At 35.2% G+C, this 24634-nt stretch overlaps 1 protein-coding gene across 2 annotated transcripts in view; it reads left to right on the top strand.

The window, feature by feature from the left end:
- The window catches only part of LOC149085435 (tyrosine-protein phosphatase 69D-like), a 227832-nt gene that overhangs the window by 166858 nt on the left and 36340 nt on the right, over window positions 1-24634 (top strand). For both annotated transcript variants that reach the window (XM_089233438.1, XM_089233437.1), the window contains exons 20-22: window positions 3689-3843; window positions 9890-10025; window positions 23880-24029. In XM_089233438.1, the coding sequence (XP_089089564.1) occupies window positions 3689-3843; window positions 9890-10025; window positions 23880-24029 (441 nt within the window). The remainder of the gene's footprint in view (window positions 1-3688; window positions 3844-9889; window positions 10026-23879; window positions 24030-24634) is intronic.

Raw genomic sequence — 24634 nt, 5'->3', positions numbered from 1 at the left:
ATTTATCCTTTTCATTCCACTGTTATTATCAGTTGGCATAACAATAGTTTAGAGCAAATGACTTGAAGAATAACGAATAGGGTGGTCAGAGGGTCTTAGAAAGTACATTCAATACCTGAACATGTGTAAGGACCAAAACAACCAACATATTGAAAGAAACAGATTTATTGATAAGGGAAAGTGTACAATAAGTGTACTGCACCAGTTTGTTCAAGGTTCCCAAGAATAGTTTTTATTTGCTGGTTACATTTTGAGTGCATCTCTCTCTATTTGCTCAATTCAAATCATGTTGAAAGGAGTTATTCTTTCAATATCTGAAAAAAAAAACAAGCTGACTAAAAGCAATGCCACTATTATTTCTCTTTGTTTATTTTGTTTTTGTAACTATAAAATGTGATCCTAAATTTATTCAGAATTGAAATAATTTAAAAAGCTATGTGTATATGTTTTTCTGTTGAGTCTATCAAGAATTATTTAAGTATAGCGTGGGCAAAAAGTCTGTATAAACTTTAAAAACTGGAAAAATAACTGAAATAAAAAACGGTTTGCAGGGTTAGCAACCCCAATCACAGGAATTTTTTTTTACGACAGGAAAAAAATAACTTTAAAAACAGTCCATAGGTGGCGCTGGTACGAGCGACTTCAGTGAAAATATGCAAATGAGACAGCTATAAGAACTTGCGCTCCTAATCCACAATCAGTTCACCATTGTAACCTGTGTATGTGGACCTGCTGCACTCTGCCATTGCTGAATTTGTGACTCACCTGCAATGTGTTATCCCCTATGGTGGTGGTCATATAGAATACATACTGCTTTAATAAGCGATTTGGAGGCATTCTGTTTATTATTTGCATATCTTTTCTTTGACTTGTGTATGTCAATGCCACCTATTGGCTGTTTTTTTTTTCCTGTCTTAAAAAATTCCAGTGCCCCAGCGTTGTTAACCCTGCAAACTGTTTTTTATTTCGGTTATTTTTTCGGTTTTTAAAATTTCTACAGACTTTTTGCCCATCCTGTATTTGATCATGTTTACAATTTTAAGACTTTACTCATCTTAAAATTGAATGCGTATAAAATAGGGTTATTTTATTTATGGAGTAACACTAGTATGATACTGAGATACAGTAGCTCATAATTTATGTAATGGAGCTTCTCTGAAACAGTATTCTGACCATGATCCGATATAATGCCAAATGCGTTATAGCGCCAAAATTCTTTAGGACGGATGGTGGGGTAACAGCAGGGTTCAACTGTATATCAAATATATACAATCTAAAAGCTATATTCCAACAATTCTACCATTGGGAAACATGTCTGCTGGGCAAAGTTCCTTCTAATTTTAGTTTCAAGTGCTCAGAACTGTTTCTTCTGTGTGCAGAATGGTAATATACTATATTTACCTATGGTGTATTTCATGATTTTGCGTGCACTAAAACATATGTTCCTGCACGCGGCCACCTCAGAGGGAACAGTGCAAAAGATCAGGCATTGCAAAAAAATCTATGAAACAAAAAAAAAAGATCGTCCAGTTTCCTATTTGTAGGCCAGCAAATCAACTGTTTTGCACCATGAAATCATTCGTTTTTATAGTGAAATTTTATTCAGTAGTACTCTTAGTTTGATTTTTTTTTACTCCACTATCATTTTTTTCACATGAGGGCTAATAAGACTGGGACCTGAAATTTATTACCGAATCTGAACGTAAGCATTGGACATTATATTTTCTCCATGTATTTCACAGAGGGGTTGGTATGCTGACCCCACACTGGGAGACTTCCTGCAGTCATATGATCACTGTTTCTATTTTACCTACAAGTCAAGAATGATTCTGACAAGGACAAATCTGGTGTGGAATTTCCATTACATCTTAGCATCTTTCGGTACTGTAGGCGAGTATCTTGGCGATCTACCTGTGCTGCCGCACCCAATACTGTTTGATAAATAAAAATTATTTACATGTAACATATAATTTAAAACAATGGCTTAGAATGAAAACCTCATACATAATTTTTTTTGAAAATGACTTCTTGACAGTTTTAGTTTGTGAACCTTGTTTGTATCTCACTTATCACAGCTGTTAAAAAAATTACCGCACTGATCTGCTCTATAGATGGAAAAAAGAACCAAGTGAGTGTGTTCTTTGAAGGCTATAACAAGCTTTTTTTTCTTCCTTTGAAATTGGAAATTTTTGATATTGAAGGTTTTCATTCTAAGCCATCAATATGTGTCAGTTAGAGCTCTCTAGAGTCAAAATATTTATCCCAAGGAATGCAAAATGACAAAATTCTCGGTCAAACTCTGGATTATAAAAATTAATACAAACTGGTTTAAACTAGTGAACAGTGCAAGGAATGTTAAAATATGAGTGAATAGAGAAAAACCATTTGTGTGCACGTGCTGGATAAATGAGGGGATAAAAATTCTATCCTATTTATGGATTAAGAGCTATTCTAGCTATCCTATTTATAGGTACATTAATGGATTAAAGGGAATCCAAAAATGAAGTGGATGTGGTGAACTTTTAAACAGGAAAGGTGTGTTTATTTTTTTAAAATAAAGTTTGTCCTACAACTTTTTCATGCATACATTTTTTTGACCTGGCCTTGTGAATGTTGTATAAACAGGGTTGCACTGCGAAGGTTTCCACATCTGGCTGATTCAAAGATAAATCCAAGAAATAAAATTCAACTGCCCTTAGGGGAATCAAACCCATGTCCTCTCACTTGCCGGATGAGTGCCCTAGAGAGACCACTAAACTACCAAGGCAACAAATCCTCTTTCCTTAGAGCTCGTGTGTGCTGAACGGGGCCATACATGGACAGCCAGACCTAACTCAGGCCAAAGCTCACAGTGCTGACACTACCATTGTGACTTATCCGAAGATTATGTCATTCTCCACTATTACTTTGATGGTTTTGACAGCTGATTGGCCACAAATTTTCTTTCCTGTATTTATCTTCACTTCAGGCAGTTGTCGATACCTTTGTAATAATAGCAGAGAGTGAGATCATCTTTGGATAAGGGTTACACTGTACTATATCATCATTAGTGGCATTTGGCGAAGAAAAGGGCAAAAAATTTGTATATATCTTATTTGAAACAGATGTTTTCCACCATGTTTGACTTATTTTGAACCCATTCAAATAACATCTATTTTTCTTTATCTCCAGAAACATTCACATATTAACTTTTGATGCAAAGGAACAATTTTTGCTAGTGGATCATTCTACTTTTGGTTATCAGATGCAATCAATATTTAGAGAATTATTCCATGTTGTTATAAATAACAATAAAAATTTGTAAATTATTTTGTTTGCAGATTAAAATGGTTTAATTATGTGTAATTGATTTTTAAGTGATATTTTATATTGTTTTTTTATTTCTTATTTTACTTTTTATTGTTAATGTTCAATTTTATTGTTGAGTAGTGAACGCAAGATTTGTAATCATGAATTCATACATTAGAAATACTTTATTTTGTTTATCTTATTGTTATATATGTGAAAAACTTTATATCATATTAAACATGTCCAAAAATGAATTGAATTCAATTTTTTATAAAATTAAGTTATTTTAACCGAATTTACATTCGAGTTAAAGTATAAAAGTTTCAAAAGAATAATTTTTCCCAGTTGTATATTGAATCTTTTAGAATAGTTTTTTTTTTCTTCTTTCAATTCGAAAAAGGACAATTTGACAGAAGAGAGAGAGATTCTTCATTTTCATTTCACTCTATGGAAAGATTTTTTGGCACCTGAACAGCCGTCTTGGTTGCTGAGATTCATAAAGCGGGTTAATGAGCATTATTGTTCTGATAGAGGACCTCTTCTAGTTCATTGTAGGTTAGTACTATTTTCAGTAAGATCCTATTTTAATAAAACAAAGTTTTGTTTATTATAATTAAAGTAGTTGTGTTTTGTTTATATTAGGTGATTCAGAACTTTTGGGAATAACTTCAAGGAATGATAGAACAAATCTAAACAAGTAATTTTTGGCATTTAATGCAGGGGGTTTGCAACTTTTTCCACCCGTTACGCTCCTTACCCTAATCAATGCTTACCCGCTGCTCCTCAGAGCAGTTTAACAGAGAAACTCTTGGAATCTTTCTTGGGTTGCCACTATGCAGAGCACAGTTTGAGAAACTCCGATTTAATACATGGTTACAGAAGCACTAGACGGCAGTGCCATTAGGCATATAAACTCTCTCATATGTCTCTCAACCAAGATTCTATCCAATTCAGGAAGTTGCCTCCAATCCCAATCTTGTGTAAACGCTTCAAGATTTTACCATGTTGGACCCGGTCGAATGCCTTCTGGAAATCAAGGTACACAACATCTAGATTTTTTCTGTTACCCAAAACCTTAGTCATGTGATCATAGAAGCAAAGGAGATTAGTTACACATGACTTCCCTTTCCTGAATCCATGCTGATTATTCGACAATACACTATTCTCATCTATCAACTTCACCAATTAGCTGTTGATAATAATTTCCACAATTTTTGAGAGGCAGCTCATCAAACTCACTGGACGATAATTAGACACAGCCTCTCTACTACTCTTTTTAAATATCGGAACAACATTAGCAAGCTTCCAATCCCTTGGGCCGATACCCTCAGCATCACTACTCCTGTAAATCTGTGCGACTGGCCCCATCAATTCATTATCACGTTCCCTAACGATCCTAGGATATATATGATCTGGTCCTGGTGCTTTGTTTGCACAATCATTTTTTAGAAGATTTAGGTCTTCCACTTGAATATCATTCAGGATTTTATCACCCCACACAACACCCATACATTGTATAGCATTTTCTCTATTAAAAACTGATGTGAAAAAGTCATTCAAAGCACTACACATGCCTACATTGATCTCTACCCCAGACCCTCCTATTGAGAGTCCCCTTAAAGGCCAACTGTCCCCCTTAAATCCATTATTGACATATATAAAAAATGATTTTTTTTGGGTCAGAACCCAATGTTATCTGCCAACCTAGATTGAACTTCTTTTTTACTATCCTTATCACTTTCTTCAGTGCCCTTCTTTTATCAGTAAACAATGACAGATCACCTCGTCCACTTTTATACTCTCTGAAGGCTATTTTCTTTTCAAGATAAATGTTACACACTATTCATGAACCATAGGGGGCGCGATGTACAAACACACTTTTTTTGAACAAAGGGTATGACAGCATGCAAAACAGGACATCTTCGTACTGAATTCTTTCCACTGAGTTATCACCTAGACTGATTTCAACCAGTCTTTGAAAACTACCTCCAACCATTCTTTTAAAACATTAAAGTTAGTTCTCCAAAAACAAAGAACCAGTCTTTTGTTATCGCCCGAGTGATGCAGTGGTAAGATGCTCGTGTTCCACTATGATGATTACCGTCAAGGTCCATGGGTTCAAATCCAGGCATAGAATGTCGAAAACAAGTTCTTTACTTACCGAGCCTGGGGAGACCACAGATGGATGGAGTCTTTATTTCCCATCCAGCTCCACAGTCTGAAATTGCCATATGGCGATATATGACTGAAGTTGGTGTGCGGTAAAGTAGTCTTTTGTTATCAACCTTACTCAAAAAAAAGTTACAGGAAAAACTAAATGAAACTAAATAATTAAAATCATTGGCAGAAAGCTTTCTCTCCCCCCCCCCCCCCACTGAATTAGTTCAAGATCCTCGGAAATAGTGAGAAACAAATCCACAATAGCAGTACCCCTCGTGGCTTCTGATACATGCTGGTACAAAAAATTATTGAGCCTCAACTTAAGAAAGTCTCTTTCATATTGATCTCTTAGCTGAAAAGTTCTCCCAATTGATACCCGAATAATTCAAATCACCTAGTTTGACAATCCTCTTATGCTTGCACATGTAGGAAATTTCATCATGAAGTTTGGCGATATAGTTTGGATCCTATTCGGCAGATTGTAACGAATCCTTACAATAAGTTTATGACGCCTTTTGTTTTCAAGCTCAACCCATATAGTTTCAATATCACTTTTCTCCATGTTGCACACTCTAGCCTTCAAACATGATTTCACGTATATCAAGACTCCATCCCCCTTTCCTATCCAATCTATTTCATAAAAAAGTATCGTATCCTGAGATTTGTAAGAAAGATTCATCCCCGTCATTTGCCCAAGTTTCTGTAATGGGTATAAGATCCAGGCCCTCCATAGCTATTAGTTTCTGAAAAAATCTTATTACCCAAGCTCCTGGCATTTATTAGCACACATTTTAATTTGCCCTGTGATTTTGTGTCAATCGAGAAGCCATCCAAGTCAGAGGTGGGTAAATCACAGTCCATACTGTTATTAACAATAATAACCAACCCGCTTTCCTGTCTACATGATCTGGGAATAAAAAACCTGATTTCCTGACCTGGGCCTATCATAAACCTCCCAGCACACCCCTAAAAAATATTAAGATACAAAGTACAATTTATACTTTTTATTATTAGCTAACGATATATATATCTGTTCACTAAGACTAAAACAAATGAATAAAAAAAAATACTGAGAACACCCAGGAAAAAGGTATACACTGTTCGCTAACACTGACGCCCAAAAACCCACAAAATTATATCAGAGGTGGGGAAACAAAGATACCGGTATTTTCTCCTATACGAGCACGTGGGCAAAGAAAATTATTATTGACAAAGAAACAACTGTCACAATCCTGGCAGAAGTACAATGAAAATGAAATGAGAGCAAGAAAAAAATTAGTCAATCAAAAATACACAACAAAAATTAAAAAGTTGAGAGCAATAAAAAAACACTTATAACGCAAATCCAACTATGTGCAGTCCTAAAAATCCGGTGACAAAATCAAACTAAAGAATAAATTAATCATAATCTAGGAAAATAAAGAAAACACCATAGAGTATGACTCAAGAAATAAAAAACACGCTGAATAAAACACATGAGAACGAAAAAAAACACAAAATGGTGCACAGACGCAACAGATAATCCTTCAGTGATCCCTCAGTAACAATGGTTGGCGAGCAGAGGGCGATAAAAGCATGTCCGATCCCTACTGCGGCCAAGATGAGAATGAGTATTACGGCCAAGACATAAAGAGTATTAATTTTCCAATATGCAAAATACGAATGCACTCTGGCTCTCATTTTCTTCCCATGCATGTATCGGCAGACAACAATGAAGAATCAAGACAGTTTTTTTCCACTTCAATAAACAATAATTGTATAAGTACATTTCCAACATTAATATTTTCTCACATTATTTTAAAAAGAATAACGTTATGACTAACAATTATAATTCTGTTTACTGTAGAACCTCTCTATAACGGACACCCATGAGACCAAAAATTTTGTCCACTAATGGGGTGTTTCCTCTAATGAAGAAGTACAGTGGAACCTCGTTTATTTGACTTTCATATTTATACGCCGTTTGACTTCGGTTGCAATTGGTTCCTATGTATATTTTACTATGTGTGTGTGTGAATGTGGTACAAAGGTGGTTATGCATAATCACCAATCATCTTGATAAAGACAGTTTGTTTAAATTTTACATTATTTATCACTTTTATTGGTGATTATGCATAATTCTCAAATAAAATTGGAAAGTCTGATAAATATCGAAAAATTCATAACCTTTCTTTTCTTCATTAAACCAGTTAATTAGTTTTACCTGTACATGATATGCGCAGTTCACATATGTTGCAATAAAAATTAAATTAAAATAAGTGGGAGGGAAGAAGGTAGAACCATTCATAACAATGTTATCAGTCTTGTAATGTTAGCTTTATTCACACGTATCAACAAACAAAACCCAATATTACAATTTGAATTCACCATCGTGGACCATAGTTATGTTCAGTTTATTAAGTAACTAATCGGCAATTTATCATATTTACTGACACAAGCTTGGATTTAAACATAATAACGCCCTATTCTATGGGATCTGGGATCAGAAAAGTGTCCGTTAGGGGAGGTTCCAGGGGCATAGCTAGAAATTTCGTTCGGGGGGACCAAAGTGATGGAGCAATTGATTTGACCATCTTTTTCCCTTTCTTTGGTAATTTACTCACATTTCAGGGGAGACCAGACCCCCAAGCCCCCCCCCCCCCGCTACGCCCTTGGGAGTAGTATAATTACAATTCTTAATGATTTTAGAAGTTGAGTAAAAATTATAGTTTAAAATAATCAAAAAGTTTTATTATGACTATTTTATAAAATACCATGATAACTTTCTGATTAGATGAATGTATCATCGAAATAATAAATACATCTCATCGATCAGCAACAAAGAAGTCCACAGATCATTTGTCGTCATTTTTCTGGACAACACAATATGGGTTTGGAAGCAGACGTAAGATCGGTTTCCGTTACAAGTGGAGAAGCAAGTAGGCATTCCTAGGGGTAGGACTCTGATGGAGTGGTGAAAGGTGTTGAGATTTTGCCATGACATCTTCACGTGTATATAGCAGTCAGGATGAGATTTCATCTAAATCTACAATTTGATCATAATTTTGGATCACTCTATTAGAATAAACTTTGATTTTTAACATTCATTTTAAAATCTAACATTTTGACTGGTCCTGTGGGAACTGTAAAGCATGTCAAAGCACCTATTAGTAAAGTAGCTACATGAAACAAAGTGAAGCTGTAGTGAGAAAGAGAGAACTCTTTAACAGAACATCTTATATTTTAAAATATATCAAATATTTAACTATTCGATCCAGCTACTGAAACTGACCATCACAGACCAAAAAACAATTTAATCACATTATTCGTAATTGCATAAACTATCACAATTGAAATATTTCAGAATTCAAACAAAAAAATTGGCAACATTTGAAACATTATTGAAGAACTTGATCAGTCACCCAATATGTGTTTAGGTTTATTTTATACTGAATTCTACGCAATGAAATTTCATACCATATTATTATTATCCATTAATACCTTATTATTGCTCATTATTATTTTTCATTTGATAACAAACTTTATTGTCTGATTAATGTAATCGGATTATGCTGCTCAACAAATTTCAACTTTTTCTTTTTTACAAAGACAAAGTTAGCCATTTTTAGATCCTTGAACATAAAAATCACGAATAAAAACCTTTCTTAGCTCAATTTCCTTGACACAAATAAAAGATTATTTCAATTAAGATGACTATTAAAGACTGACTACTATATATAGTGCCCACACACAGCAGTTACTGGGCAAATCTCTCTCAAAGAGATTGTCCTCCCCAGTGTCTAAGATTAGTATAAATGCCTATTTTGCCTTTTACTCATTGAAACCAGCCTCAACTTTCTTGGAACTTCAAAGTTTGATCTGGAGTTTTCTACTGAAATTTTTCAAAAACGAACCTAGCTCTCACAAATTTTTGTTGCTTCCAGAGTTTCCGGATCTCCCTTCATCTGTCTAATCCATGTGTAAAGCTCTTTTTTTAGCCTTTCGTTGATAGAAGATCTATTTTCTTAAAAAGAGCATTTTCTTTTACTCATTCTTAAATTTTTTCTCTATTAAAAAATAACTGTAGATGCACAAAATTGATAATTTCCGAAAAATACAGAATCAAAACTTAGCATAAATAGCACAAGCCACACACTCCGCACAAAAATAGATAAATAATAAAAAATGACATGCAATAATTTAATGTGTGTGCAGTTCCACAGAATTCAACTGTCATATTGCAAAATTACCACTGTCTGACTTCAATTATATGCATGAATTCAAAAATATTTTCATATCTTCTGAATATATGTTGTTTCTTTTGGGTGGCTGGCAGTGAAAGTGTTAATGTGTGTGTGAAATACTTATGTTTAAGTTATTGAAAAAGCTCTATGGACTGGTAATGTACTGAGTTCGCTGGAATTAAATTATGTTTATAGAACTTATTTAAATTTTATTCTAGTGCTGGTGTTGGACGTACTGGTACATTTGTAGCCATTGATGGTCTTCTGCAGCAGCTAGAGGAAGAAGGTCATGTAGATATATTCTCTTATGTCAGCAATTTGCGACATCAGAGAAATTTTTTAGTGCAGTCACTAGTGAGTATTAATTGATTTATCCATATGTAAGACCTATGATTACCTTTTGATTCAAGATTTTAGCAATGAAATTCAATGCTTTGCTATTGAATAATTAAGAACGTACAATGATGGTAGTATCATATTTTTCTATCTGGGTGCAATCCAGGTTTATCAAAATTGTGAACAATTCCCCCCTTTACCGTTTACCCTGTGGTAGTATCACAGAATAGGTTTTGTGATGCAACATTTGTACTCGTGGCATAGGGGTTCAATATGAGATCACTACCTTCTGAAGGGGTTACTTTCCTCCAGTTATGCCTACTTTGCTCCAAAAATAGAAGAACTTTGATGATGACGTCAGAACCAGACGTTTTGTATGATGTAGCCTCTCAACTTACCTACCAATAAGGAGACATATAGATGTAACTCTGTTGATCCCCACAACTCTCCAAGTAGGTTGCAGTAAGGTTATCTTGTTGTTATCAGTGAATGTGGGTTTCTCACAGGAATTTTTGTTGTAAAAAAGTTGTTTGTGCAACTTCAAGCAAACCCACAGTGGGTAAGCGTCCACGTTATTTTGATAGAAATTTGATGCTGATTTTAATCTGTTTGAGTTTTTTCCATTTTGACCATTACTTGCTTGTCACTGATAAAAGAAGGGCACTGAAGAAAGCGATAAGGATAGTAAAAAAGAAGTTGAATCTAGGTTGGCAGTAAAAATGTGTAGTGGGGTAACATTGCTCCACAAAAGGGGGATACTTTGTTCCACTTTGTTTTGATGAAGTTGAAGTCGTTCAAGATGAGTCAGACTTGAAAGATTGACAGAATTATTGTTACAACTAGTTGAAAGAGGAAAACACTGATAAAGATGATGTGCCTGTGACTCAGATATCACAAAGTGGCCTGAAGCCTATAGTAAAGGCATCTGAACAAAAAAAATACCGTATTGTTAAATATAATGCCAATTTTTATCCCGGTGTCATCTTGAGTTTGGACAAGGAAACTTTGAGAGTGTAAACAATGATGAAAAAATACTTATGTGTTGGAGGTGGCCCAAAAGGGAGGAGACCATGGACTCAGTGCTGTCTTAATGCATGGGCCCACCCGGGCACCTCAAGAGAAGAAGGGCCTCACAAAAATGAGATGCAGTTGAAGTTTACTGGGATTTAACAGGTAGGGCCTCCGAAAAATCACTTGGCCCGGGACCCATGATACTCTTAAGATGGCCCTGCATGGACTACAAATGGGATGACATTATTTGCACCATTGATGAAGCAAAATTCATGTCACGTATCAGGGAAATGTATATTGTTCCTGAGATGATACAACTGATACCTAATGATGTTTTGATCCACATTCTTCTGAATTCATTTTTCTTTCTTTTTTTTTAATGTTACACTATCTTTAATGCCTTGTCTTATGAAGACTCATCACATGGACCCAAAATGGTTTATTGATTCAAATAAAATTTGTTTGAATGTTTCCATATAATTTTTGATCCCTCCCCCCCTTTATGTTTTGGGCTGGGTTACATTGTTGCAGGAGTTGACTGCTGAGCTAAATATGAATTCTTGAATGTGGTGCAAAGTATTTATACTATTACTCCAGCTACCTTTGCTCCATTTTTCAAGAAAAACATTATGCCCTTTTCCTTATCACAGGTGATTGCCGCTTCACATTCTTCATTTATCAGGGTGTCTACCATCACGGAATGAGAAAAAGGTCACGGAAGTCCCAAAAGTCAAAATTTGAGTGAAGGTCACAGATTTTTTTTTATTCTTCAGAGATTTTTTCCCCTAAAATCTAGGCTTTGGAGAAGCTGTGGCATTCAATATTTTTCTTCTTTCTCAGGTTTTATTCCTACCTTTTTTTACCCCGGATGGATGGGTGAGTAGCAACAGAAAAGAACAATGCCAATATGTAGCCACCCTACATGGAGGCAGACATTATATGTGTGTGGGTGGGGCAAAAAAGCTATTTATTTAGACTGGATGAACAAAAAAGAACTTTTCTTTCTTTGCTTGCCTGGACCTTTCAACATCTTTAATATTCACCCTAAAGCAGTGTTCTCAGGATCACATGATAATTCATAGAGGGGGGGACTGTAATAGACCACGGCAGTAGGGAGTCCACTTGGGAACAATATTGGTTTTTCATAGAAAGGGTATGATCTTCCCCCACATCGTGGAGCAGGGCTGTTGGATCTTTGGCAAATCTGCAAGCCAGAGTTTTCACTGAGGGGGCTCTGTAGTAAATTTATAGCATGAAAAAACATTTATGGTGATTGTTCCGGGCCTTAGGGCTTCAGCTCTAAATGATGTGGGGGACAGGTAAAAAGGCACCAATTTTTTCCTTTCCAATTATTCCAATTATCATTCATTTTTTTATTTTTTATTTTGATTGTGTCTATCTTTACTAACTGGCTATAGTGAAGAACAAAATTGTACAGTATACACATGCAATAGAATGAGAGAATTCAAGAGAAGGCAGACTTGGACGCGTTTTTGCCATTGATTGTGTTGCGACACAACATTTAGGCCGAATTTAAAGGAGTACCACAGTGTTTCTCCAAAAGTCTGCATCACGGCTCTTGGGAGCGTCATGGCGAGCTGAAAATATTGATTTGTGTGCACAAAACCTATGCTTTAAAGTGGTTCTTTTGTTTGGTGAAAATATCTGCCAAACTTTTTGGGAAGCTACCGATGAATCATTAATTACAAAAGGGAGGCAGCTGATAAAAGCGAACCATTGGAGTACATTGACAAGCTTGCGATCTAGACTGACACCTAAACATGATGATAGAGTAAATAACAAGTGTCTAATATTGGACTTTGAAAAATGTGAATAGGAAAAGGAATATGTGAAATCTGTCCTTCGAAAAAGCCCTTGGTGAAGACCGTCTTAAGATCATCATGGGCCCCCGGCCAAGTGGTTTTTCTGAGGCCCACCTGGTAAATTCTAGAAAATTTTAACTAGATCTCATTTTTATGAGGTTCCTGGGCCTTGCCCTGGTGTGCCTATGCGTTACGACGGCATTGCCCTTGGTTTGTCTAGTGCAGTATTTCTCAACTGCCAGGTTCTGGCATCTGCCATACCGGTCATGAGTGGTTTCTTTTTTACCCATTTATTTCCCATTAATCTTGTGTATGCCCAGGCCTTCCTATCCTGAAAAATAAATCAACCATGCTGCTGGATTCCAAAGGTTAAGAACCCCTGGTCTAGTAGCCTCACATCCTGCAGTAGGACGACCCCCTAAGCTGAGATCTTTAGCAGGCTCAAGCCAAGTTTTTCACAGACCCTTGTATAGTGAATTTATAGTGTGAAAAAACAAAAATGAGAATTATTTGATTTAAGGTTACCAGGCTGGAACTCTATCAGCCTCATACTGTGCTTCCCAGCAAATTGAAAAATTGGCTGGACTATGTTTGTTTCCTTACACAATGGTTTGGGCTCTCGTATATAAGAAACCTTTCTTCTATTTTTTTATTTTACCTGCGCCATTATGTTTGTACATCGGTAATGCAATCAGTACAGAAATGGGATCATTCGTGCACATTCTATCTAGACAGCATTTTTTTTCTGCACATCCCTTTCTGGCGATGCTCGTCTATTCCAATGGCAAACTGCCGATTTCAACAGTCTCGCCAAACGTTGAACCGACTGAACAAACTGCTCGATCAATTACACCTTGCTCTATTCAACGTCAATCTTTTTCTCTGTTTTGAGCTCACTGTTGCTATGTGTCACGGCCCAACACTGCTTGATATTGATCAATAGTGTATTCAGTAGTTTTGCATTCGCAGGATGCATTTTCAACGAGCGCGTATGCGCACATGGAGCTTACTTTCGAAAGCTTTGTCATTGGTGGTGGTGAAACTTCAATACGACAAAAACATTGATGAGGGGTGGGGTCTAGGGTTGCCAGATATACGACCTGCAGGGCTCCCACTCGTCCTACTTTTCCTACGTTTTGGTAAAATGTCCTACTTTCTCTGTTTTGTCCCATTTTTTTAGTTTTTGTCCTACTTTTACCAAATCCTATCAGCAAAATTTGTGTAATTGATTTAAATTCAGCAGGGAATCATTGATATATTGCCAAATATTAGAAATGTTGGAGATTGCAATTAATGATTCTGCCAAAGCAGAAATTGTATCATTTTTAAGGTTATTTTGGGGGATGTGTGTGGACCATTTGATTTATTAATTTTTCATTTGCTTTGTTTGAGGGTTCAACAAGTATAGTAGACATTAGAAACTTCTGTCTGGATGGAAAAAATAATTTTGTATTTATTACTTCATGGTCTTGGATAGTACTATAGCAGGACATTAACTATCATGAATGATAGTTACTGTCCTGCTACCCTGAGTAACCCTCAGTAACTGATGCTACCCAGTAGCATTCAATTGTCTTCTATATTTTTAAGGCATGATGAGGCATAACCAATATTTACAATACTCAGCAAAGAGCTGGAAATGAAAGTGCTTCATTTGTCAAAAATGATTACACTGGCATCGAACAGTAAAATGTGGATAAATTGCTTTAAAAAAGGATTGAGAATGCAGTAAAACTATCTGGTTCACCTTGCCTTATTTACATCGGATCTTGTAATTTACACATTTTGCTCTGTGCTTTTGAAAGTGGTCTCGAAGGAGCATCATTCTTGAAAAACGTACATCTTCGAAATTTGCTGTGCATTGTCGAAGAGAGTTGACAAACTCTGTACTTTGAAAGACTCTAAAACCTGTGGTTGCTAGTACACTGTTTTGGTCAAAAATTAGTTTTGTAACCAAGTCATTTGGGACTTTTCTTTGGCTTGAGTCAATCTTGTAGGATACTGAAATAGTGCTATAAAAAAAAAAGTTGAAAATTTAAAAAATATATTTTTTTACGGATTTTTTTTCATTATACTATGATCATGTTGCCTAAGGGGGTTACCCTCCCCCATCCTACATTTTAGTCCCACGTTTTCCTACTTTTTCTAATTTTTGAGTGGGAGCCCTGGACCTGCATGGGCGTATGCAGGAATGGATTGCATTGAATATGCGTTACCTACTGAGGGCTTGTTGGGTGATCTTGCAAAGGTGGTTGAAGCCATGGGTGGGGATGCGGGGGACAATAGAGACTATTTCCCCCCCCCCAAATTAAAAAAATTATGGCATAGGCAGAACATCAGCAGTTGGACGTTAGTCCCCCATGTGAGGGAAACAACCTGCATCCAATTATGCTCGGGGGGGGGGGCTTATGTGGCTTGAGCCCTTAGGGTCCAGTTTCTGTGGGGCATTGTATTTACATCATTACATCAATTTTAAATTTAAACGCTTGTAAAAATTAAAACAAAATTCAGGTCTTTTTTTGTTAATTTACTTCCGTTTCCCCTTTCATTAAGACCCTGTATTTTATTAACCCAAACGTCCCCCCCCCCCTCAGGTGATCACTACTCTTAGTTTGGGAACAACTGATGTAAGAAAACAGTACAGCATGGCTCATTTTGTCAAATGCAGGGCTCCCACTCATCCTACTTTTTGGTAAAATGTTCTACTTTTCCTACTTTTTAAGAAAATCCTATAAACAAAATTCGTATAATTGATTTTAATTGACAAGGGAATCATGGATATAATGCCAAATAATAGAAATTAGTAGATTGCAATTAATGATTCTGCCAAAGCAGAAATTGTATTGTTTTTAAGGATATTTGGGAGGTAGGGTGTATGTGGACCATTTTTCATTTGCTTAATTTGAGGGTTCTACAAATGAAGTTGTCAATAAAAACTTCTGCCTAGTTGAAAAAAAATAATTTTGTATTTGCTACTTCATGGTCTTGGACAGTAACTAACATTCATTGTTCAAAATTCCGAGACACGGGTTGTCTGTGTAAAGGGAAATCTCCTGCCCTTCCCTGCATATCAGATGAAAATGTGGGGCACATCTGACAGAGTTTTGCACATAGTCCACAGAAATCCACTTGCAGTGGATGCAAATATGCTTGCAAAAGTTTGAGAGATGAATTTGACTGCTGTATTGACATATGCCGTGCATCCCAAGGTGGACATATTGCGGACCGACCTTTAATTTGGTTTGTAAAAACTTTATGATTAGCCATGTGATATACAATTAATCTTAACTGTCTATGTTCCGTATTTTTCGTAATATATGCATTTCAAATCGGGTGATTCTTTTTGAAACACCCTGTGTTGTAAATGATTTATTATTGAAACTCACAAAATGCAAATCATGCCTAATTTATTATAATATGCAATTATAATTTTTCTAGTATAGTCTAGAATTGCACTGAATCATTAGATACATTTTCTAGTGTTGGAACTGAAAATTTTTTCCATTGTCTTGTAATATATATGGAAAAAGTTTGTTTTTGCATCACAAGTAGTCATCGAAGCAAATGTGCGAAAAAAAAAAAATTTCATCTGTAGGCAGCTCTATATTAGCTCAACAAACTGTGTCTGGTGCCAGCATTGCACATCATTTATTTTAGAAAGGGTTGAATAAGCTTGATCGACCTGCAATATTTTCTCTAGTTTTGCATTAACTATAAACACAACATTGCCCTTTGTCCCAAATATTTCACCTGTTAGTTGTTGAATTATTCCTTATTTCAGCCCATATGTACTCATACATGAATGGATGTGTGCTCGTTGTCGCAGAAAGGTGTTTCAAGAGACAGAATAAAAGATAAAAGATTGACTTTCCATGGAGAGTAGAAGTTAAGTTTGTGTCCTTTCCTTGCAAGAACTTTATGCATCCAGACAAGCTCGTACCAGAAATTTTGTTCTGGGGGGGGGGGGCACTTTCATTTCTGGGGGGGACCAAAGTGATAGAACAATAGATTTGGCCATCTTTTTCTCTTTTTTCAGTCATTTTCTCACATTTTGGGGGGATCAGACCCACTAGTCCTCCCCCTCGCTATGGCGTTGCATCCAGAAGGGCATTTATTTTCATTAGGTGATGAAACACATAAGTTCAGGAGAACTGGTCCAAATGAAAAATATATTTTGCTTGTGCTTTGCATATCATGGGTTATCCTGGGAGCAAAGAAGTTGCTACAGGAAAGGTAGAACTTTATCTCTTCTTAAAAAAAGTAGATAAGAATTCATTGTGTAAATACGTACTGTATCTAAGCAGAAAATGCACATAAAGAAATGATTAGCCAAGAAAGAAAACTTTTCTGCCAAATTATTTGAAAATAAGCTTGATTTAGCAGAAAAACTTCCAACTTTAGGTATAAGACTGCATGAAGGTTGGTACTACTTATAAAAAATATACTCTTTCAAAGTTGTTAACTGAAACAGATTGCTCCTAGTTTCGGCAGATGACCGCACTCAACCATGGACCTATGTGAGATATTCTCAATATTATGTAGCTATGCGAGATATCCTCAATATTATGTAGCTATGCGAGATATTCTCAATATTATGTAGCTATGCGAGATACTCTGGAAATCGTTTTTATTGGGGGTTTTTATGAAAAAACTTCGTCTTTTTGAGTTTCTTGCAGTGTTTTATTAATCATTATTATTAATTGTGATAATCTTTATAGACTAGTTGAGATGGGCAAAGTTGTTCTTTTTTTACAGAACTGTTCCTTTTGAGATACATCTTTTTATTGAACTAGTTCAATGAGCTTCATAGTTCATTTTGAATATGAAGCTACTAATAAATCAAAATTTAATTGCCTATGAAAATCGAATAGTCTTCACTCTTTGGGAATAAATCCAGTGTCGGGGGGGGGGGCTTTCTATTTCTAAGAAAAGATTTTTACACCAAGTAGAATCTTTTTTGAGGATTGGCTGAGGGCTTCTTATTTTCACCCAAGCCTTTCATCTGGGAAGTGGGCACCGCTAAAAGGTGGGTTTATTCCTACTGTCATCAAGGGTGTTTAACTGCTTCTTACCTGGTAAGGTCTGGGAAAAACCAATTCTTATTTGATAGTTCACTGAAATTAATTATTATGAGATGAGAGAGAGAGAGAGAATACAGTATATGGATCAGGTTAAGGTGTAAAAAAACAACATTGTTTTGTGAACATTGTGAACAAACATTTATTAAAAATAATGTTATGATAATGTGAATTTAATTTGACACTTTCATCACTAATTACTGAAATGATTTACACTATTTTACACTTGCATGCACTTTCAAACTGTTTAGAAATTATATTGGACAAATAGTATTATAGTTTCAGTTAGCTTGTTAGTTTGTAATCTATTTCTTTTCTCAGTCATTATTTGGCCCGCTTTAGAAGAAATACTTTCACAAGGAACTGACCTGGCTGGTATGCAAAGCCTTCTCATTGCTATTTTGTACAAATGGGAGTATACTAACTTTCTTTGCTCCCACCAAAGTAAAAGGTCAGACAGTGCCTAGGTAAAAGTCGTTAAACGCAGACTTTTTTGAAGTGGTTGTCAAGCAACGCTGATTCAGGGATTAATTCATGCTCCTTTGATATCAGACTGTCACCAATTTCTTTCAGCATCTTATCGCACATTTCTTTTAATACAATAGGAAAACTTAGAGTTTTTGACATGTCTTTGACAAAGTCATTCAAATTTGTGGACAAAACCAATGTTTTAGACAAAATTACACTTTTAGCAGTGCTCAATTCCTTGGTTACATCATCAAAAATTTCTATAGTATTAATGCTATGTTCAATAATAATCCGATCACTACACGAAAGAGTTGTTTCGTCATACTGTAAAAATGCAAGAGTGGATAATATCGGGTCGTTATTATAAAATAATTTCTAAAATTTCATAAGTGGAGTTTCAACGTGTTGGTACAGCTTAAATTAATTTTAACTCCGGTAATTTCATTTTTTTTTTTTGGTTTTCGTGAAGCTTGGTCAGGTTATTTGAGCTTTTTCTAAAATGATGTACAACCGCTTTGCACTTTTCTACCGTATTTCCCCCGTGTACATCACTGATCCCACTAATATGTGTTAGGAGGTGATAGGCAGGGCTGACGAAATTTTGCTGACAGGGGGGCGCGCCATAGCCCTGTTTGATAAGATACTCACCTGAAGTATCGGGCGTGGTAGCCCGGTCGATAAGATACTCGCCTAAAGTACCAAAGGATGTTTAGAGGTGTCGCGAGTTCGATACCCGGTTCGTCCTTGTCCGAAAACTTTCCCCATGGAGTCCCCCATTGAGGGGTTAGCGCACCAACCTCTCGACGAGTATAAAAAACAAGCCTGCCGTTCGGAATCGGCAATAAATTGTAGGTCCCGGTCTAATTAGCCCTCGTGTGCAGAAAATTACCGTGGTGCGACAAAAATGATCAAATGACCTGAAGTATCAAAGGATGTTTGCAGGTGTCATGATTTCGATACCTGGTTCATCCTTCTCAGAAACTATCCTGACATACGTACAACATAAGCGGCGATACGACCACAGAAAAAGATTGCTACAGCAGGGTTTCCCCCATCGAGGGGTAGCGCACCAACCTCTCGATGAGTATTAAAAAAAGGCTGCCATTCAGATTTGGCAATAAATTGTAGGTCCTGGTCTAATTAGCCCTCATGTGCAGAAAATGACAGTGGTGCAACAAAAATGATCAATGCTGACAAGGGGGTGGAAGAGGGTCAGAGTTTTGCTGATGGGTGAAGGGTTCAAAAATGGCTAAAAATCTGCTGACGTAATACTTGAATGACCCCTTATATAACAAAAATCTGGAGCTGTTCAAGATATATGAATAAAGAAATGGCAAAATACATAATTTTTAAAAATTCGGTTTTTCAGATTTCTTTAAAAAAAATTTGTTTGTTAATCTAAAATAATCATTGAGATGCGTTGCTGGTCTATGAATTTTTATGAAAAACATTACTTTCTGATAAGTACTTAGACAAAAAACTAATTAAAACAAAAAACCTAATTAATACTAAAAAACACCTTTCCCAGTAATAGCTCAAAAACGTAAACGGCAAAGAACGACTCCGTGTTTTGTAGTTTCGAAGAACGATATGAACTTTGAACTGTAGAGCACACGTAGGAACTAGTCTGAACTGAATGCATTAGTGAACTGAAAGGAAAAAAGAAAGGTTTCTATTCGAATTTTGATTTTCAGAGTTCGAACATTTAGTTTGGAGAGGTGCTGCATGGACTCTGGGAAGGATGGTGCATGCACATTCCAATAGGTAGTGCAGAGGGTAAAGAACTAAAGAATAATAGTTCACTAAAATGAAGACTGTTACGTACAGTTCTTTTTCCTGACTAGTTCATTTAAACTACACATCCCTATGGACTAGTAATAGCTTAACGACAAATTCATTCACGTATGTGAGTGAACAAAAGAATTCAAGAGAAAATCAACATCAGACTAGAAAAATTTATGTAATCAAATTAATGTATCGTTTGCAATTAAGAGTGTTGCAATGAAACATTTTGGCAGAGTTGAAAGGAATACGGTGACAAACTCACGATTAGCCCAACACCAGTGAATGACAATAGAGCAAATAACAAGCTTCTAATATTAGGACTTAGAAAAATCTGAAAGTATAAGGAATATGTGAAATCTGTCCTCCAAAAGGGACCGGTGGTTATTTTACACTGGTCTCCATTCCAGTTCTCGATCCACAAAATCAACCATGAATGGTTTGAGTGCCAATCAACAAAGAATCATGAACTCAGTATCATGTATTGGATCACCGTCAGAGGATGACCTCATGTGCCCTTAGTCATCCAACTGAATGTTGGCTGTAGTTTATGATGTTGTTTTTCTTGTGGAGTAGCCTCCAGTGAATTAAAAGCCTTATAAGCAATGATTGTCAAAGAAATTCAGGTGATCATGGTGTATTTAAAGGCATTGACTCTCAAAAATAGGATGTGCCAATTTTAATCTTGTCTGTAACAAAAGATAAGTTTCAGCAAATGTTATAATATCATCGTATTTTTCACAAACTAAGTCAAGTCTGTTTCAAATCATATTGCAATATCTTCAGGAGTATTATTATTATAATTATTTGAAAATATACTGTGTTCAGAATTGCTTGTGGGATATTGTACATGCAGTCAAAGTTGAAATAAATGACTTTTACAGAAATTTCTTTTTCTGATTCACCCTGGTACTTCAAAATAACTATTAAAAATTACATTGATTCAATGTTTAAAGTGAAGAGAAACTTTTATGACATGTTTTAGAAGAGATGATGTCACAGTGTCTTATAGATATAGAGAGATTTAACTGTATCTTCTGTTTGGATAATTTTTTGTAGACTGTTTGGATAATTTTTTGTAGACTGTTTGGATAATTTTTTGTAGAAATGTAATTTGGTAAATTCTCTCTCAGTCTAATACAGTGGTTCCTGAAGTGGGCAATATTGCCCCCTATGGGGCAACGGAATGGTCCAAGGGGGCAATACAAGCTATTGGCTTAGTATAGGATCCTGACTTGAGTTGAGGACAATGTGAAAATAAACATTTTCTATAGAAGGGGGCAATAGAACAAAAAGTTTGGAACACTATGGTCTAATATTATTTATATATTTGTCCTAAACCAGATTTTAAATTTCAGCTAGCTTCAACATAGGCTGTAATCAGTATAAACATAATGTACTACATTTGTTTTGGTGGTTTTTTTCATAATGCACATATGGAATACACTTGACTTAAATTGTAAACTACATTAACCCTCTACTGTGCACAATTCCATTTGTGTTTTTTGTTCTCATCACGTAGATATAGTTTAAATTTTTAATCTTAAGAAAAAGCAGTTCAAAACATATTTATTGAGGAATTTTTATCTCAAGGCAAGTTGCAGTAGATGTATTTTAAGAAGTTACAATAATTGTTTTTTTTTTTTTCAAGTTTAATTTTCAATTGCATCAATTGCTTATACAGTGAAATCTTATTTATCCAATATTCAAGAGGTCGGTGGAAATACCATATAAATGTGAAAATTGTGCAACTAAAACTTTTTGTACTTTTTGTTAAAACGCCATCAGTCGACTGCTTTGACTCAAGGCGACAAGAGTATTGATTAGTAAGGGACAATTCTAAATTGTGGTGTCGCAGGGAATTTTTCTCTGATAGGGTTGTTAATTAATTGAGTAGTTTACCCCTGGGGATAGTAAATTCTAACATAATTGGCATGCTTAAAAAGAAATATGATAAACGTGTAATATATAATGTAAGAAATACGGTAAATCAAGAAGCTATCTATACTTAGAATAAGACAACCATGTAATGTATAATGTAAGTAACCATGTAATATATAATGTAAGTAACCATGTAAACCATGTAATATATAATGTAAGTAACCATGTAAACCATGTAATATATAAGTAACCATGTAAACCATGTAATATATAATGTAAGTAACCATGTAAACCATGTAATATATAATGTAAGTAACCATGTAAATCATGTATTTTATAATGTAAGTAACCATGTAAATCATGTATTTTATAATGTAAGTAACCATGTAAATCATGTATTTTATAATGTAAGTAACCATGTAATATATAATGTAAGAAATACGGTAAATCGAGAAGCTATCCATACTTAGAATAAGACAACCATAAGTATTTTTTTTGGGCATTGTATAATATTTTATCGTGTATATATAGTTTTTAGTTTTTATGATTGCATTTTCAATTGGACTGCAGTATTTTTGAAATATACGATATCTATATTTGTTGATCATGTGATCATTTTTGTCGCACCACGGTCATTTTCTGCACACGAGGGCTAATTAGACCGGGACGTACAGTTTATTGCTGATTCCACGAACAGCAACCTTTATACTCACCGAGAGGTTGGTGCGCTAACCTGACAGGGGATAACCTGTGGGACTCTCTGCGGTAGCAATCTTGTTCTGTAGTCGTGTTTCTGTATTTGTTGTACTCTGATACTTTAGGCAAGTATCTTATCAACCTAGGCTACCGGGCTCTCCATATTTGTTTTGTGCATCTTTTTCTCAGCTACTTCGCTAGGCATTTTGCCTGTTGTGGCCTTGTATTTGTATTTGAACTCCTTATCTGTAGAAAATGTTTCGATAATAGCAGTTTTAATTGGATTTTAAATTTTATTATATAAAAATCATACTTCAGAAAAAATATCCACAAAATTCAGTTTTTCGTCATATCAGAAATTACTTGGAAAGCTATAATTATCATAAAAATATTGTTGCATAATAATTACCGAGCTATTCCTTTCAAGATTTTAGAGAAAAACTTTTTTTTTCTTTTTTTAAAAAAGCCTTATCATTGTTTTGCTGATTGGTTGCTATATCTAAACAAAGCAGTTAATACATTAACTGCTTTAGAATCAATAGTCCAGTTTTTCATTTTTGAAAAAGTACCAATACTGTGCATGTTTCCTATTAGCAGACCTGTACCCTCCCAAATGATTTCAATGCACTTTCCTTCCATCCAGAAATAAGGCTGTAGACAATAGAGAATTTCGAAAAAGACATGGGGGTCACCTTTCTAAAAATTGAAATCTGTTTCTTTGGGGTTTGATGCATCTACTGCATTTTCAGAAAAAAGGCAGTAAATCTTCTTGTAAGTGTTCATTCCCAAGTGGCTAAGGCTAGCTCAATGCTTATTTATTAGAAATGATATAATTTTTCAAAGGTTTAGGGTTTTATACGAAGTGGAAAAGCCAAATAAAAAAAATTGAAGTTTTTCATTGTTTTTCAATGTTGAAATTAAATATTCTAACATTAAAACGTATAGCACTGAATCATGACCAAAGCAAATCATCGTATAAATTAGAGACACATTAATGTGATTCCATTGCAGCTAATTAGAGCAGTGTAAAGGTTAAAAGCAGGCATTTTGTATGTATTTAACATAATAAGCATGTATTTATTATTATATATATATATATATATTTTTTTTTTCTTTTTTTTTTTCTTTTCTAGAAGCAATATATATTTGTATATAGAGCATTAATGGAGCATGCACAGTTTGGAGACACAGAGATTGAAATAAGGCATCTGAAGGACCATTATGACCTTCTTAAAGAAAAAGTTCCAGACAGTGATAAAAGTAGACTTTCTGTAGAGTTTGAGGTATATATATGAGTTTTCATGTTTCTTTAACCCTTTAAGTGGTTCTTAAAATTTTCTGGATCTGATTTATAACTAATGCATTTGAAATTGTAAAAGCTTCACAAATTGCCACATATTTTCAAGAAGAATTATTATTTTTTAGATAGCGAAATGATAACTGCTTCCCCTCTCCCCCAACAAGAAAGTTGACTCTGCCCAGTGCTTTTATTTTTCTCACTATGATACAAAAACACCTGCCATGGTGCGTGGGGTTTTCTAGGAAGAGAAATACTTTTTTTAATTTTTTGTATTATTTATACTGAGCGTATATTTCTTTCTCTCTTTTTCTTGCTCCCTCTCTTATGTAACCTTGAACAATAGCTGACTCCACTCACTGGCAGTTGATTGATTGGGGAGAAATGGAAAACCTGTTTTTTACAGTAAAAACTACTTCAACTTGCTTTTAGAAGACGAGATATTTCGAGGTGGCTAAAATAAAGCAGATCAAGTTCGACGAGATATCTCGGGATTGCTGCCGAAAGGGTTAATAGTTGAAAATGTTTTGTGGGGAAAAAAGTGAATGCAAAAAACATTTTGTGTTCTGCTTTTTATTTTTAAAAAAAAGT

This window comes from Pholcus phalangioides, unplaced genomic scaffold, assembly GCF_987345545.1.
Source record: "Pholcus phalangioides strain wild (caught in Gottingen) unplaced genomic scaffold, Ppha-v1.0 ptg000007l_1, whole genome shotgun sequence".
Taxonomy (NCBI): Eukaryota; Metazoa; Arthropoda; class Arachnida; order Araneae; family Pholcidae; genus Pholcus; species Pholcus phalangioides.
The sequence above is the reverse complement of the archived record's forward strand: the minus strand, read 5'-3'. Positions and strand labels throughout refer to the sequence as shown.